Source organism: Podarcis melisellensis (assembly GCF_964234715.1).
Source record: "Podarcis melisellensis genome assembly, chromosome: 17".
NCBI lineage: Eukaryota > Metazoa > Chordata > Lepidosauria > Squamata > Lacertidae > Podarcis > Podarcis melisellensis.
Genome location: NC_138534.1, coordinates 23,782,485 through 23,797,825, shown reverse-complemented (window position 1 = coordinate 23,797,825; position 15,341 = coordinate 23,782,485). Strand labels below are relative to the sequence as shown.

Genomic DNA, 15,341 nt, shown 5'->3' with positions numbered 1-15,341 from the left:
CCTTCTAGTTGGTTTCCCACAGCCACTAGATGTTAAAATTGTCCCAAAGTTTTGAGGAGTTTGCTCCACCCCAGGTCTCAGAACACATTTTGTGTAAATATCATCCACAGAAGCATTTTAGAGCATATCCCTCCTCTTTTCTACAAACGCCTGTAGCCCGAATGAGTGTACATGTTAGGGAATGGCAAGGTTATTTCAAAGAGGACAGGAGAAGATGCATATCCAGTATGAACTTGCATTTCTTTCATCTAGCCTCATTTCAGCTGAAAAACATAAAGGGTCTGCACATAAACTATGTCCAGAGCAGGCACAGGAGAATAGAACCAACCGCAGACCAGTTTATGGTTTATGCCACTGACGGGAAGCATCGTTCGATGGAGACACCGTTTTATGTATTGATCAACCCAATGAATGATGAAGTGCCAGAATTTGAAGCAAGGAATATTACAGTAAGGATTGAAATAAAATGTGTTCCTCTGGTTGTTCCTTTCTCAAAGAGAACATAGCTTGTCTTTACTTTCGCTTCCTCCCCACACAGCTCTTTCAGCATATTCCATTTATTTGTTTCATTGCATTTATATCCTGCCTTTTTTCCATCATGAAGTCCATCATGTGATTCCCAGGAGATCAGCTGTTTGGGCACTGATGATGAGATCAAGAGCTGCTTAGCTTTGGCAAGGTGGTGGCCTCATGTGCCTTCAGACCGTCCTCTGGGAACACCATCTTTTATGCCTGTGTATTCAGTCAACCCCAAGTAAACCAGTGTACTATGCATGATTCAAGATGTCTTAATTTGAGTTTCTGGTTTCCTTGCAGTCCTCATCAACCCACATCTGCCTCTCTATCCTCTCCGCCAGGCATGGGAAGCCTCCAACTTCCCTCAGCCCCAGACAGCATCACCAATGGAAGTTGTAGCCCAACAACACCTGGAGGGTCACAGTTTTCTCCAAGCTTGCTCTGGATTTATTCTGGCTCAAGACTCAGCTTCCCTATTCTTCATAGTCGCCATCCATCACTTAGCTCTCCTTGCTACCTGTCCTGGTCCCTAAACATCACCTGGATGCTCTTTCTGCCTCTTGTTTCCATTTTCTTTAGCTGCCCAATCTCCTATCCCTTGGCTCACGTGTTTTTTATTGAGCGCCAGTGTGGTGTAGTGGTTAAGAGCAGTAGACTCGTAATCTAGGCAACCAGGTTCGCGTCTCCGCTCCTCCACATGCAGCTGCTGGGTGACCTTGGGCCAGTCACACTCCTTTGAAGTCTCTCAGCCCCACTCACCTCACAGAGTGTTTGTTGTGGGGGAGGAAGGGAAAGGAGAATGTTAGCCACTTTGAGACTCCTTAAAGGGAGTGAAAGGCGGGATATCAAATCCAAACTCCTCCTCCTTCTCCTCCTCTTCTTCTTCTTATTTGCATTTGTTTTTTAAAAAATATATTTATTTGGTTTTTCAACTTACAATTTTACAGAAATATAACAAACATAAATAATAAAAACAAGATTTCAAGGAATCTCTTGGACTTTCATCCTCCCCTTTGTGGGTCCTATTATTAATCAGTTCCTCCCACATCTTTTATGATAATCCAAAACCCTTTACCTCTTCCATTATGTCCAGAATTCACCCTTGAACTACAAGTGATATTCCAATCCTACTAATGATTTTTAACTGTTTACAATGGTCTTTAAGATAAGTTATACATTTATTAAAATATTGGTCTTCCTTCTGACTCGTTCGGTCTTTTTAGCCATTTCAACATAGTCCATTAACTTTATCTGCCATTCCCAAAATCCTTTTACTACCTTACAGTTCCACCATTTATTTGCATTTGTTTGCACAGCATTTTTAGAGGAATGGTGGCTGGAGCTGGGCAGTAGAGTTAGGAACATATGTCCAGGCAGACTAGTTCACTATTGTCTACAATGAATGATTTTTTATTAAAAATATATATATATATATATATATATATTACCAACAACCAAAACACAAACAGTGAAACCCCCCCGGCGGCTCATACATTGGGTATACATAATCAACAATAACATATTCAAATCAACCATATGTACAATTCTATATATATTAACACTCCTCCCTCCACAAGGTTTATTTAACTTTTAACATTTTAATTGCCCCAAAGTGTTCAAACCTACCCAAATAATTCAATATCTTCTGAAACCAATCCTCCTCCTTCTCACCTTAAACCATTTGATTTTATGTATCATCACAGATATTCTAAGATTATAATATTTTTCAGTCTTTTCCTCCATTGGTTCACCCCTAGCTCTTCTGCATTTTTCCAATTACTCGCTATAACCTGTCTGGCTGCAATTACCATCAGTTTTACCCATTTACATTCCTCTTTTGTTTCTAGTTCGGTGCTACTCAGGCTAATAAGACCCATTAATTTAGATATTTCCACCTTCCTACCCACAATTCCCGATATTTCTATACCAATCTTTTTCCAGATTTCATTAACCAATGGACAATCCCACCACATATGACTGTACGTTCCCATCACTCCACATTTCCTCCAACAATTCCTCCAATAATTGTCTGCAATGAATGGTAGCCACTCTCCATGGTTTCAGACAGAGGTCTCTCCCAGCCTTACATGGAGAAGATAGGAATTGAGCCTGAGACCTTTGAGATGCATGCTTTGAGATAGACCTTAACCTAAGATCAGGTGGACTTTTGAGCACCAGCAAAATTTAATGATGGCTTATTGGAACAGACTAGATGAGCATCAGCAAGCTTACAAATTCCATGTCTATATTATTCCCTCATTCTGCAAAAGAATTCTGACTTCCTTTGACCATTCAGGTGCAGGAGGGCGAGATGAAGGAACTGGATCCATCTGTAATCAGTGCTGTTGATCTGGACATACCTCAAGATCCCCTGATCTTTACTGTTCTCCGGCCACCCCAGCACGGCTTCCTTGTTAATGGGAATCATGGCAATGACATCATCCGCTATAAACATGCAACTGACGGTCGCCAGCACCACGAACTTCCTATGCATGAATTTTCCATGGAGCTTTTGAAAAACGGTAAATGCTCTCCCAGCCTATTTGTCCTTCAGAACAGTTACAGCCAGATGGTGGGATAATAAGAAATATTCATGTTTTATTTCTGCACCTGGTTCAAAGGTTGTCTTTTATATATCTATGGTTGTGTACACATCTACCCTGCACTCAGTGTACTCCCACTGTTTGGGGAGTGATGTACACATGTTAGCCCTGTACTTTTCCTGTACATATAGTTAATGCATTTCCTACTTATACTGTCATTTCTTATGAAACTTTGTGTTTTTATTTTATTTTATTTTTTGAAATGCTGTGTTTTGATACATTTTTCTCCAAACCAGCTTTGATCCAAATTGAGGAAAAGCTGTATTTTAAGTTGGTGATGTGTACACATCATCTCTATGAGAAAATCATATTTAAACTACAGTACTATGCATATATGCGTGGGAATAAAGGTAAAGGTAAAGGGACCCCTAACCATAATTTGCTAGGGTTTTTTTCTTTTCTTTGACTGAATAAAGGATGCTTGATAGGATCAGGCTACAAATCTGTTTAAGACATGTAAACAATTCAATCGTATGTTTACTCAGAGTAAAATACAGTAAATTCGGTGGGAATAAGGCCCTCAAACTCAGTGAGTCTCACATTTCAGCAGACATGCATAAAACTACACTGTGAATGGCATTCAGGTCTTTCTGCAGCCAAACGGAACAAGTGAGCTGGAGGACTTTTCTTGCAAGGCTACAGATACTGGGAGTTAGTTTGGAAAATAGGTGGCTGAAGGCATTGTAATAATATGAAAGAATTTCTAGATGCAGCCTGAGTTGGCTGTGCAGAGGAAGGCCCTCTGCTTTTGGTTGTGAGAAGAGGAGTTGTCAAAAGACCAAGACTGCTCAATGAAACCATCAATCAACAAAGCTTCAACATTTCTTTATAAAGCAGAGCCTGATTTATAAAATAATGCTTGGCATGGCGAAAGCGGGCAGAGACTATGCTGGGGAGTCACAAGAGCCAGAAAGGGAGGCAGGGCACTGTCTCCCAGAGGCTGGACCCCTTTGAGCCCCCCAACATTTGTTAGCTGAGCCGTCGCAATGTTCATCTGGGCGTTGGATGTGACATCACGAAGTCAGACTTGATGCCCAGATGCAACACCGTTGTGACACGATGGATCCTCTTCCGCCTCCTTTTAACACAGAGGGGAAGCAGCCCCCAGCCTATGGCGGTGGCAGGAGGAGCAGAAGGCAGACGAGCCACCAGCCACGGAGGCCAAGCTGTCACACGATGGCATCACATCTGTCGCCCATGCATCACACACAATGTCAGCCCCCCCTCCCCAATCTTCATCCCAAGTCATTGCATCTTCAGAAAGCTATGTGTGCCTGAGCTTCACAACTTGTGTTCTAAAGTCAGGTCCACTGAGTTCGACGAAGCTTCCTCCCAATTAAGGTAAAAAAAAAAAAGAGTAAAGAACCCCGGATGGTAAAGTCCAGTCAAAGGCAACTATGGGGTTGCAGCACTCATCTCACTTTGAGGCCAAGGGAGCTGGCGTTTGTCCACAGACAGCTTTTCTGGGTCATGTGGGCAGCATGACTAAGCCACTTCTGGCACAACAGAACACCGTGATGGAAGCCAGAGCGCACAGAAATGCCATTTATCTTCCTGCCGCAGCGGTACCTTTTTATCTACTTGCACTGATGTGCTGTCAAACTGCTAGGTTGCTGGGACAGAGCAATGGGAGCTCACCCCGTCGTGGGGATTCAAACCGCCAACCTTCAGATCGGCAAGCCCAAGAGGCTCAGTGGTGTGTGCAAACCCCTTTGGTTTCTTCCCATACTGCACTGGCTAACTGGGAAGAGCCACAGTGGGGCACCTCCCAACATTTTTATCAAATCTCACTAGAGTGGTTGAAATATGGTTTCTATATGTGCTCAAAAGGGAAGGTGAACCTTTTTTAAATTTCACAGGGATGGATGAATGACAAAACAGACACATTCTTCTCTCTCTTTCTCAATCTCTCTCTTTTTAAAAAAGCAGATTGTTTTCATAGAAGCATTATTAGTCAAGCAGGCCGTGATATGTGTTTTTGAGTCAATGGTGTGCTGATGGATTAATGAACAGCTGCTGTATTCAAGGCTTGTCCCATGCTAGTTGAAGCAAGCTGGCTGTGACCAGCAGACTTGTGGGGGGCGGGGAGCAGGATGGAAACAGTGGGAAATGATGTGAAAGAGATTTTGAGGGAAACCGATTAATTTTTCTCCCCCCTCTCCCTCTCTCTTGTTACTGTCCCCTTCATCCCACCTTCCAGGAATGAGGCTGATGTATATGCATGATGACTCCGACAGCCTAGTGGATGGCTTTTCAATCCAGCTATCAGATGGGAAACATAAAGTGTCAAAAACCATTTCGGTAGAGGTCATTCCAGTTAATGACGAGAAACCAGTGCTGAGCAAGTAAGCCACATGTTCATGTTCCAATTTGGTGCATGTGTTCTGACAAAGTGATTCAGCGGTGATCACAACAGCAAATTAGTGATTAATAGAGCTCATCTCTTGTAAATAACCACAGACTAATGCCAACAGCACTCCACAAAAACAATCCTTGGTGAAGGACATTCTGTTATGAGCAGAGAGAGCAATGTAGCCAAATCTGAATCCGAGGTACCTACAAACAGAGATACACAGCTTTGTATGCACAAAATAACACACTCATACTGTACACAAATCAAAGGCAACAAGTTTACAATGTTTGCACCCTCTGGTGGTCATTCCAAACTTTGACTCAGACCTTTTCTCCGCTGTAGTTTTCTATCTGGGTTACTCTGACCATTTCAGTTTATATCAGTTTCTCATTTAAAGTTGAGTTCTCCACATTTCCAGGCAAATTTGTGTTTTTTCCATTTTCCATTTTATTGCAAATATCTCCCAATATAGACATTTTTGCCTAATATATAACTTTTTGCAAAGCAACCTCAATATATGCATTTCAAGAATACTTTACCGCTGTATATGCATTATTACTATTTTACACATCACGTGACCAGGGAAGTGCAAATTTAGAAAGGTGACTGTTTCAGTTTGTGTATTGCTCTGGAAAGGGCAAGTTATGTAGGTTCACCTTCAAATGCAATTGGATTTCTCCTCTATCCCTAACTCCTCATGCCATTGTATGAACTGGGCCATAATTTAGGATCTCAGTACTGTATTTGAAGACCTCATTCTTCATCTATATTAACAGAATGACGCCTTGCATGCTTGAAATCTGTGTGGGGTGTGTGTGTTCTCTGAGTGATTCTTCCTCTCATTATTTCTGTAATTATCCTCCTTTTCAACAAATAACATGATGGATCCTTTGTTTGTTTGTTGCAGGAAGGGTAAGATAGAGGTGACTATGGGCGAAGCCCAAATTATTTCTAGTGCTGTTCTGTCAGCTGAAGATAAAGACACCCCAAGGGAACAAATTTATTATTTATTTGAGAGTGTCCCAGAAAATGGACATCTTCAGCTCAAGGTCAGTTTTTGTATTTCTACAAAAACCAAACAAAGTATTGCTTGGGGGAGAGGGGAAAGGAAGAACCCAGACTTATTGGGTTAGAATAGGAATCAGTGTAATCCTCCTGTTTCTTAATAGTCTCTCATGGCTTGAAACACATTGCAGTGCCTAAGATAATTTCCACTCTGATCCTTGGAACAATCCAGTAGTGGATGTTCTGTTCACATCAGTGGAACTTCTGCCAGCAGAATTGTTTCAGAGGAAGTTGATTATAGGAAGTGTGAAGAACACGCACTGGGGCTCTTGTTCTTTTTAATTCTGTGTGTGCCAAATATGTAAAGGTAAAGGGACCCCTGACCGTTAAGTCCAGTCGTGGACGACTCTGGGGTTGTGGCGCTCATCTCGCTTTACTGGCCGAGGGAGCCAGCGTTTGTTCACAGACAGCTTCCGGGTCATGTGGCCAGCATGACTAAGCTGCTTCTGGCGAACCAAAGCAGCGCATGGAAACGTCGTTTACCTTCCCGCTGGAGCGGTACCTATTTATCTACTTGCACTTGGATATGCTTTCGAACTGCTAGGTTGGCAGGAGCCAAATATGTACCCCTGCTTATATTTTTCAGAACTATATAATTGCCAAAGGCCACAGTGGCTATATGGAGGATGGCACCATGGTCTAAACCACTGAGCCTCTTGGGCTTGCTGATCAGAAGGTTGGCATTTCGAATCCTCGCAATGGGGTGAGCTCCCTTTGCTCTGTCCCAGCTCCTGCCTACCTAGCAGTTCGAAAGCACACCAGTGCAAGCATATAAATAGGTACTGCTGTGGCGGGAAGGTAAACGGTGTTTCCGTGTGCTCTAGTTTCCGTCAAAGTGTTCTACTGCAACAGAAGCAGTTTAGTCATGCTGGCCACATGACTGGAAAGCTGTCTGTGGACAAACGCAGGCTCCCTTGGCCTGAAAGCAAGATGAGCGCCGCAACCCCATAGTTGCCTTTGACTGGTCTTAACTGTCCAGGGGTCATTTACCATTTTTTAGCTTTCTACAGTAGCTAAGAACAACAGTCGGGATAGCCAGTAAGGGGCACTCCAGATATTGTGGACTACAGCTTCCATCATCCTTGAACACTGGCCGTGCTGGATGATGGGAGTTGTAGTCTAGCCAACCAAGTTGGCTACTCCTGGGCTAGGCTTTATAAACTGGGGCAGAAAGTCTTTTATCCTGCTTCCCCTCAAGGGCAATTTATGTGGCACTGGGTGGGGCTGGAATCAATGCTAGGCTAGATTAGAGCCAAAAGTGAGCAGGGCCACAGTCAAATGTGGACAGGACACCTACCCCTTCCCCTTTGTTTTTCTTCCTTGTCATTCGCATGAAATTAGGTCAAGGTGTTGTTGGTCCCTGACCCCTGGTTTATAAGGTCTCGTCACTAGCATTACACACAGCTGATCACTAAAATGGTATTTCTTTTGTTTAGTGACAGGGTTTTTTGTTTTGTTTTGTTTAGGTAGGCCATGACTGGGAGACACTCCAAAATGGGATGAAGTGCACCCAGAATGACATAGACATGAACTCTGTGAGATACATACACACCGGAACAATTGGCTCAAAGGAGCAGGACAGTTTTGTGTTTCATCTGTGGGATGGAGACAACAGATCACCAGAGGTGGTTTTCCCTATTACCATCAAGGACTTGGAAAAAGGTAAATCTATATCTAATCTTCACATTTAAGGCAAGATTCCTCCTAGTATTTTTTTTCCCTAAAGAGCAGCTCATACTTGATCTTGTATATGGGTATGTACAGGGCTTTTTTTCAGCCATAACTCAATTCCAGCAGATCTCAGATAAGTGCCATTGCTATTATAAGAGAACAAGAGTGGTGTTCACGCTGAATTCCAGCACCTCTTTTTCCAGAAAAATGGCACTGGGTATGTATGAATTTAGCTCCAAGCAGGCCCTTGATAGCTTCACACATTCACAGTGATCTAATTCTATACAATCACAAGTATTGTACAAACTTTACGCTTATTACAAACAAGGTTGTAAGAAGGCATCGATTTCCATTCCAACCCATGTTCTTCACAAACAGTCCTGTTTCTGTTCTGCTGCAGTTCAGCTTCTAACAAAAACTACATTATTCATCTCATCGTCTACGATAGCAGAATTTTACATACTGTAATTAATTATTAGTTTACACTATTCATTTAATGCACAGGAAACAAAATGCACTGCATTTTGTGGTGGGGAGTTATCAATTATATATTGATAGCAGCAAATACCTTTCATATTCAGCGGATTGATTTCCATTCTGATCATGGGGCAAATAAATGAACACCCACAATTTATGCTCCTCTTTCTATTTCCATCAGAATTATAGGTGGGGCCCAACCCTTCAGAATACATTTCAATGGGGAGGGTTAATCAATATAAGTCACATTCTTCCTTTTCTGCTCATGGGAACATCTTGTGAATGGAATTTCATTCAAGGAGCACTCCCACCAGCAGAAGCCTAGTAAGAATCCAAACCAAAAAATATCGTTAATATTTATGTTCCATGTGTCCTATAGGAAACATTGCAGTTTTCACAAAGCCGCTCACTGTGATGAAGGGTGACAGAGGCTACTTGATGACTGACGTCCTCCTTGCAGTCGATGGCACTGAGAAGCCAGAGGAGATCCTTTATGTGATAACCTCCCCACCTCAGTATGGACAACTTGAGTATGTCACCTATCCTGGATTTGCCATTACAAGTTTCAGCCAAATGGATGTAGCAGGCCAGGCCGTCTGTTATGTCCACCATAGCAAGGCAGCTTCTCCAAGGGATACGTTTAGGTAAGCAGTGAAAAATCTATTGCTTTTCTTAATAAAAGTAGCATCAAGATTGGAAGTAGGAACAGTCAATGCATGGCAGGAGGTGGTACAGCATTCTCCTTCTGGGCATGGCATCTTCATGCAAAGAGATCCATGTTGGGTTGAAGAACTTCTGGCCCTCCATATATTCCATGTTAGCACTTCTCTCACACAAGACACGAAACGCTGTCAGTTTTACAAGTTGAGATTTATTAGCAATAACAGGCTTACAGCAATCCAAGCTTCCCACAACTCATTCCTCACTGTCGGCATCAGTTAACTCGACTGGCTTCCAGCCCTTCTTCCTGCTGGTCGTCCTTTGTTCTTATCGCTTGCTCCGCCTCCTACTTCTTGGAGATTCAGGCGCAGCCAATTCTTCCTCCTCTGGAGGGGGGCTTATCTCACTTTTGTTGTGTGAAAGAATCACCTTCCTGTTTTCCTCTGCCTCTTCCTCCCCCTCTGCAGATTCCTCTCTGCCGGCCATGACTCTGACAATATGTTGTTTGACACCAGTTCCCATCAGCCTCAACCAATGTGGCCAGGGGTCAGGGATGAGGGGAGTCTGAAGGGCCACCAGTTTCCCACTCCTCATCTAAAATAAGAATAGCACTTGAACAGTTCCCTGCACCGCATGGGAAATAGTTACCAATGTCTTTGTGGTCTAAGGAGTTGTCCATAATGGGAACGTGGTAGATACATAAATGGGTTGTGTGTTAACATTTTAGTTGTCTCCTAAAAGCACACATTAAAAATATGGTATAACCGAGCTCATTTGGAACCTGCTTTCTAGGTTGTTAATTATTTTCATAGGTCGCCCATGAACCCTTTCTAGGGCATCAGCATTATTGCCCGTAAGTAAATGAAGTTTTACCTAGCTGCACCACTAATTTGGCTGCTCAGTTTCTGCACTCAGTTTTAAAGCTGGAAGAAAAATTCAGAATGTAACATAATGCTGGATCTCCTTGAACACCAAGGCTTTGCAAATAGAGTTGGTGTGCATGCTCAGGGCAACATTTTGGGTGGTATTCAACTAAGTTTTACTAACAATAGACCCATTAAATTAATGGACGTAAGTTAGACCCATTTGTTTTTATGCATCTGCTCTGAGTAAAACTTAGTTGAATATCACCCACTGCCTTACAAACTACTTATTCCCGTATCTTGATTCAGGAAGCACATTTAAGATTATTTTTCTGTGGTTTGAAGAGATATTTTAATTTAATATAGTGTAATGATGTATTTTAACAATTTGAAATTCTTTACTTAAACTCATTGATTAGGCGGTTAAAAAGCAGAGACATTGATTAATGAAACAAATTTGTATCTATCGGCAGTTCTGTGTCGATTTGCTGTCCTCATCTGGGATTTTGCTTTTTTTAATTAATTAGTAGACTGGGGAAAAGCCAGATTCTGGATTCACACCATTGTTTTTGTTCCAGTTTAACTAAGATGGTACATATTCATGTTCAGATGCATAGATGTAGCTACCAGTCTAACTATGTGTGTGTGTACATACCTATAGTGAAATTTGTGTGACATTGCTTATAGACATGCCCAGAGTGTTATGCCCAGACCAGACACACTTTGACGAGGTATTTTAATGAAATGAAGATATACGTGTCTGTTTCAATCACTGTAAAATGATGTTCCTGGCTGTTCGAATTTGGCCAAGCAGTTGGTTATATATTGAGATATAAATACTGTGGCAGATTATTAAAAAATAAAACACCAAGGGCTGGTGACATTTAATTAAATGAGGGTTTAAATGATCAGATTTTTACCGTCCGTTAAGGCACTTTATTTCATCGTAAACCTCACAGCATTGTTTGATGCTGCTGGCCTGGAAGAAGGATTTGGCAGTGCTTGTTTTGGACAGATGACTTCAAGTGATTAGCAATCTGACATCAGACGCTGGCAGCAGGATGCTAAAAGAACATGCTAATGTCCTCCATTTTGACACGGTGGATCAGTTTTGTAATAAGCTGGCACTATCTCCTGATTCCATTTTTATATTTTAAATGCCATGACAGATGGTAAGTCCTGCAGCCAGCTCTATTGCCATGAACTAGAGAAAGCCTTGAAAACCTTGGTAATGGTGAAATCAAGTCACGTGACTCAGCCTCCTAACTAAGCTCGAGAGTTATCCCCCAAAAAAATTTCATCAGAGTGATGAGAATGTTGGCTGCTTCCCATTCCTGAGGGAAACGTGGAACAGAACTAAACATGGAATAAACAACACACTGGAAGAAAGGGGCATGGTGTTTCCTTGAAACAAACAACCTCATTGTCTGGGGGGACCTAGCAATGCACGCCATTTGCATGGCAATTACTAGCCTGCCTTTGAAAGTTGGACCACAGATAATTTATCCTTATGGGCTGAACTGTTTGCTAAGTCCTTTACCTTACTTGGGTTTGGGATGAATATATCTGTGGGCCTTTCTAAAGCAAGAACCTAATAAATCTTTAGTATTAGTATTTTTGCATCATGGACTAGCACTATATAGGCTATATAGGCAATTCTTTGGGGCAGCAGAACTCCGAGGTCTCCAGACTGCTTAGGGGTGTATTCTGTGGCAAATTGCCACCGTAGTCCTTTAGGGCAACATGGTCTGAAGTATTTTATCCTGGTGTCAGCTCCTTTTTTATTCATTCCATTCAATTGAGTGGGCAAACTTCCATTTGTTTGTAGGGAATAGGAAAGTGCATCTTCAATCAGGAAAACCTTTCAGGAGAAAGCACAGTTCATCCCTCTGCTTACAAGAACAGCGGGTGGAAGTAATTTTTGTTGATGGTAGGAAAGTCGCTTAACAGTTTGGTCCGACGCTTGAGTATCATCTTCCCTCTTCACCCTCAAAATTCACAAAATGCCCTTACAGAGTGGTACATTGGTTCTCGAACTTAATTGGTTCAACTCCCAAAGCATTCAGAAACCAAGGTGCGGCTTCCAATTGGCTGCAGGAACTTCCTGCACTCAAGTGGAAGCTGAGTCGGACGTTCAGCTTCCGAAAAACATTCGAAAACCGGAACACTTACTTCTGGATTTTTGGCATTCGGGAGCCGATTTGTTCAACAACTAAGCCGTTTGAGAACCAAGGTATGACTACATCCACATCATTGCTTTCATTCCAGCTGAAGCTGTGATATAACTAAACTGATGACAGGACATCCGTTTTACCGCTGGAACAAGCATTAGGTCAGTTCAGACAGCTGCTGCAGTTTTTCTCAGATGGGAATATATTTACCTTCAGTAAATATATTTCTTACTCTTATAAATCATCAAACCTGCCTGCTCTTTTCCCCATCCGTTTGATGGCATAATGCCTACACACGTTGGTCACCTCTGAATCATCAGTGGAAGTTTTCAGGGTAGTAACTTGAATATCAGCAGTTTCTCAGGCCAAGAGGTCACAAACTCTACATCAAGAATCAGGCACACGACCCCAATGGTATCAAGGCTTTTCTGACCTCAAGAGTTCTAGCTCTGGCCTTTGACCTAGGGCTAAGGTGAAATAAGTGTTTCAAATATTCATTGGTTTGTATATATGAACAAAATGCCTGTGGCTCAATGCACACCCCAATTAAGAGTTGTTCCTGTCTCAGAGGCACTCAGATAGGAGAGCTGAGGAAGATTCCTGCCTGCTGTGACCTTGAAGGCCTGCTGCCAGACAGCTTTTATTTTTATACAAAATAATAGTTCATTGGAGAGAGGAAACTTGGCTGACAGTGGTAGCAGACTTTAAATCAACTATATATATGTATATATGTCCAGTAGCACCATGGGTAAGCCATGGGTAGGCAAACTAAGGCCTGGGGGCTGGATCCAGCCCAATCACCTTCTAAATCTGGCCCACAGAGGGTCTAGGAATCAGCATGTTTTTACATGAGTTGAATGTGTTCTTTTATTTAAAATGCATCTCTGGGTTATTTGTGGGGCATAGGAATTTGTTCAATATTTTTTCCAAAATATAGTCCAGCCCCCCACAACGTCTGAGGGACAGTGGTATAAGCTTTCGTGTGCATACACACATCTTCAGATACACCAAGAAGTGTGCATGCACACAAAAGCTTATACCAAGAATAAACTTTGTTGGTCTCTAAGGTGCTAGTGTGTGTGTGTGTGTGTGTGTGTGTGTGTGTGTGTGTGTGTGTGTGTGTGTGAACTGCATCAGACCAACATGGCTACCTAACTGAATTATATTTCTAGTAGATCATGTGCAATTGCATACCCTCAAAGTGTCTCCATTTTCCAGGGACAGTCCCAGAATTACAAAAGCCATATTGGCTTCCGATTTGATCCCGGAACGTCCTTATTTTCCCCGCCAGTGCCATCTCTGCTGAGCTTGGGGTGGAGGATGAGCCGGTGCTTTTCCTGATTGGCAGCGGTGGCAGCAGCGGCTACCTCTCCATATTCTTTCCCTGGCCATTGCTGCTGGCCTCCTCCCTTGGGCAGCTCATAGCTGTGTTCGTTTATCAGTTACACTTTAACATTTTGAAACAAGAATTGAACACCATAAAAGTGGCATGTCAATCCTTAAAGTAAACAAACACTGGCAATTTGGGGTCACTGAAAAGAAACATAACAGAATACTGAAACATGGGTGCAATGACGTATCTGCATCCTCATAACCATTCCCACAACTTGCAGTCCATTTATGCAGTTGGTTTGATCATAAATCATTTGAATGCTGTCTCTTAAGTTCACAGACTTTGTGTCTGCCACTCGTGAGTGTCATTCTTTCAGAGACTGGGGTCTTGATATGTTCTCAGAGTAACCAAGAGGCAAACCCTTTAGTAAAGGTGTCTGTTATATTTCATTTCAGTAGATGGTGAAACAGGAACACTTGCCTCTTTTTGCCAGATTCATCGTCAGCAATGGACTAAGGACAAAACACGGAGAGTTTGAGATCATCCTGGAGACAGTGGACCAAGCCTTACCCACAGTGACCAAGAACAAAGGCTTGACCTTACTCGAAGGTGGCATTGCATTCCTTTCTCCAGACATTCTCCAGCTCTCGGACCCAGACACAGATCCGCAAAACCTCTCCTTTCTCCTAGCACAGCTCCCACAGTACGGCCAGCTCTTCAACAGAAAGTCTGGCCTATGGCAGCAAAGCTTCAGCCAACAAGATGTGGACAATCTGAACATTGCTTATAGACATGGAGGAGGGGATTCTCGTATTGACAGATTTACATTTGTGGCAACAGATGGAGTGAATGAAGGCTTCATAGTAAATAACAAGGTGCAACTAGAGCCCTTGGCGTTCAGTATCCAGGCAAGTTCCTGCGCACACACACACACACACACACTATTGTCTTTAGCTTCATTTTGATGCAGGTTTTAGGATTCTATTGTGCTGTATTTTATTCTGTTATCTTTTTATTTAAAAAACCATCCCAAATGCACTACAGAATGTTGATAGATATGTTCTGTAGAATAAAGAAGTAAACTTAATATCCCAAGTTTTGACTGTTAGCTATTCCATTTCCATACTTCTTTATTAATTTGTTAAAATATTGTTATTGACATTTTTTGAGATAAAACAAAATAAGAATCAAACTAGTCTACAGAACGAGAATATTTTTTTTTAAAAGAGAGAGAGAAAGAAAGAAAGAGAAAACAGAAAAAAAGAGGAAGAGGGAAGAAAATACCTGAAAGGCCCTTTACCATATTACATCATATATATCCTGTCATTTATCCACATACAGAGAGGTAGATTCTCCCATCTCGCACCTGGGAGCATCTATCATCTCCCAGTCTCTCACCCTGGGAGACCCTTTCTACCCTGCCTTTCATGCAGGGACTCCCCTCCTCCAACTGTCCCCTTCCTGTTTGTGTCCTCAGTCCAAGGAAAATGACTTCTTTCCCCCACCCAAATACCTACAATTGGCAGATAGAGATGTGCAAGTACATCTCTGTTTTTCCCTTCTTTGTTTTTCCTCCTTCTTTTATCCTTTTAACTTTGTCCTGTTTGTTCTTTTTCTCTCTTTTCTATT

At 42.2% G+C, this 15,341-nt stretch overlaps 1 protein-coding gene across 1 annotated transcript in view; it reads left to right on the top strand.

The window, feature by feature from the left end:
- Positions 1-15,341, top strand: part of FREM1 (FRAS1 related extracellular matrix 1) — a gene marked incomplete at its 5' end in the record, with an annotated part of 73,633 nt that overhangs the window by 36,155 nt on the left and 22,137 nt on the right. Inside the window, 7 exons of the mRNA XM_081894993.1 lie at positions 253-449; positions 2,813-3,038; positions 5,320-5,464; positions 6,380-6,521; positions 8,004-8,199; positions 9,065-9,329; positions 14,206-14,620. Coding sequence (XP_081751119.1) covers positions 253-449; positions 2,813-3,038; positions 5,320-5,464; positions 6,380-6,521; positions 8,004-8,199; positions 9,065-9,329; positions 14,206-14,620 — 1,586 coding nt within the window. The remainder of the gene's footprint in view (positions 1-252; positions 450-2,812; positions 3,039-5,319; positions 5,465-6,379; positions 6,522-8,003; positions 8,200-9,064; positions 9,330-14,205; positions 14,621-15,341) is intronic.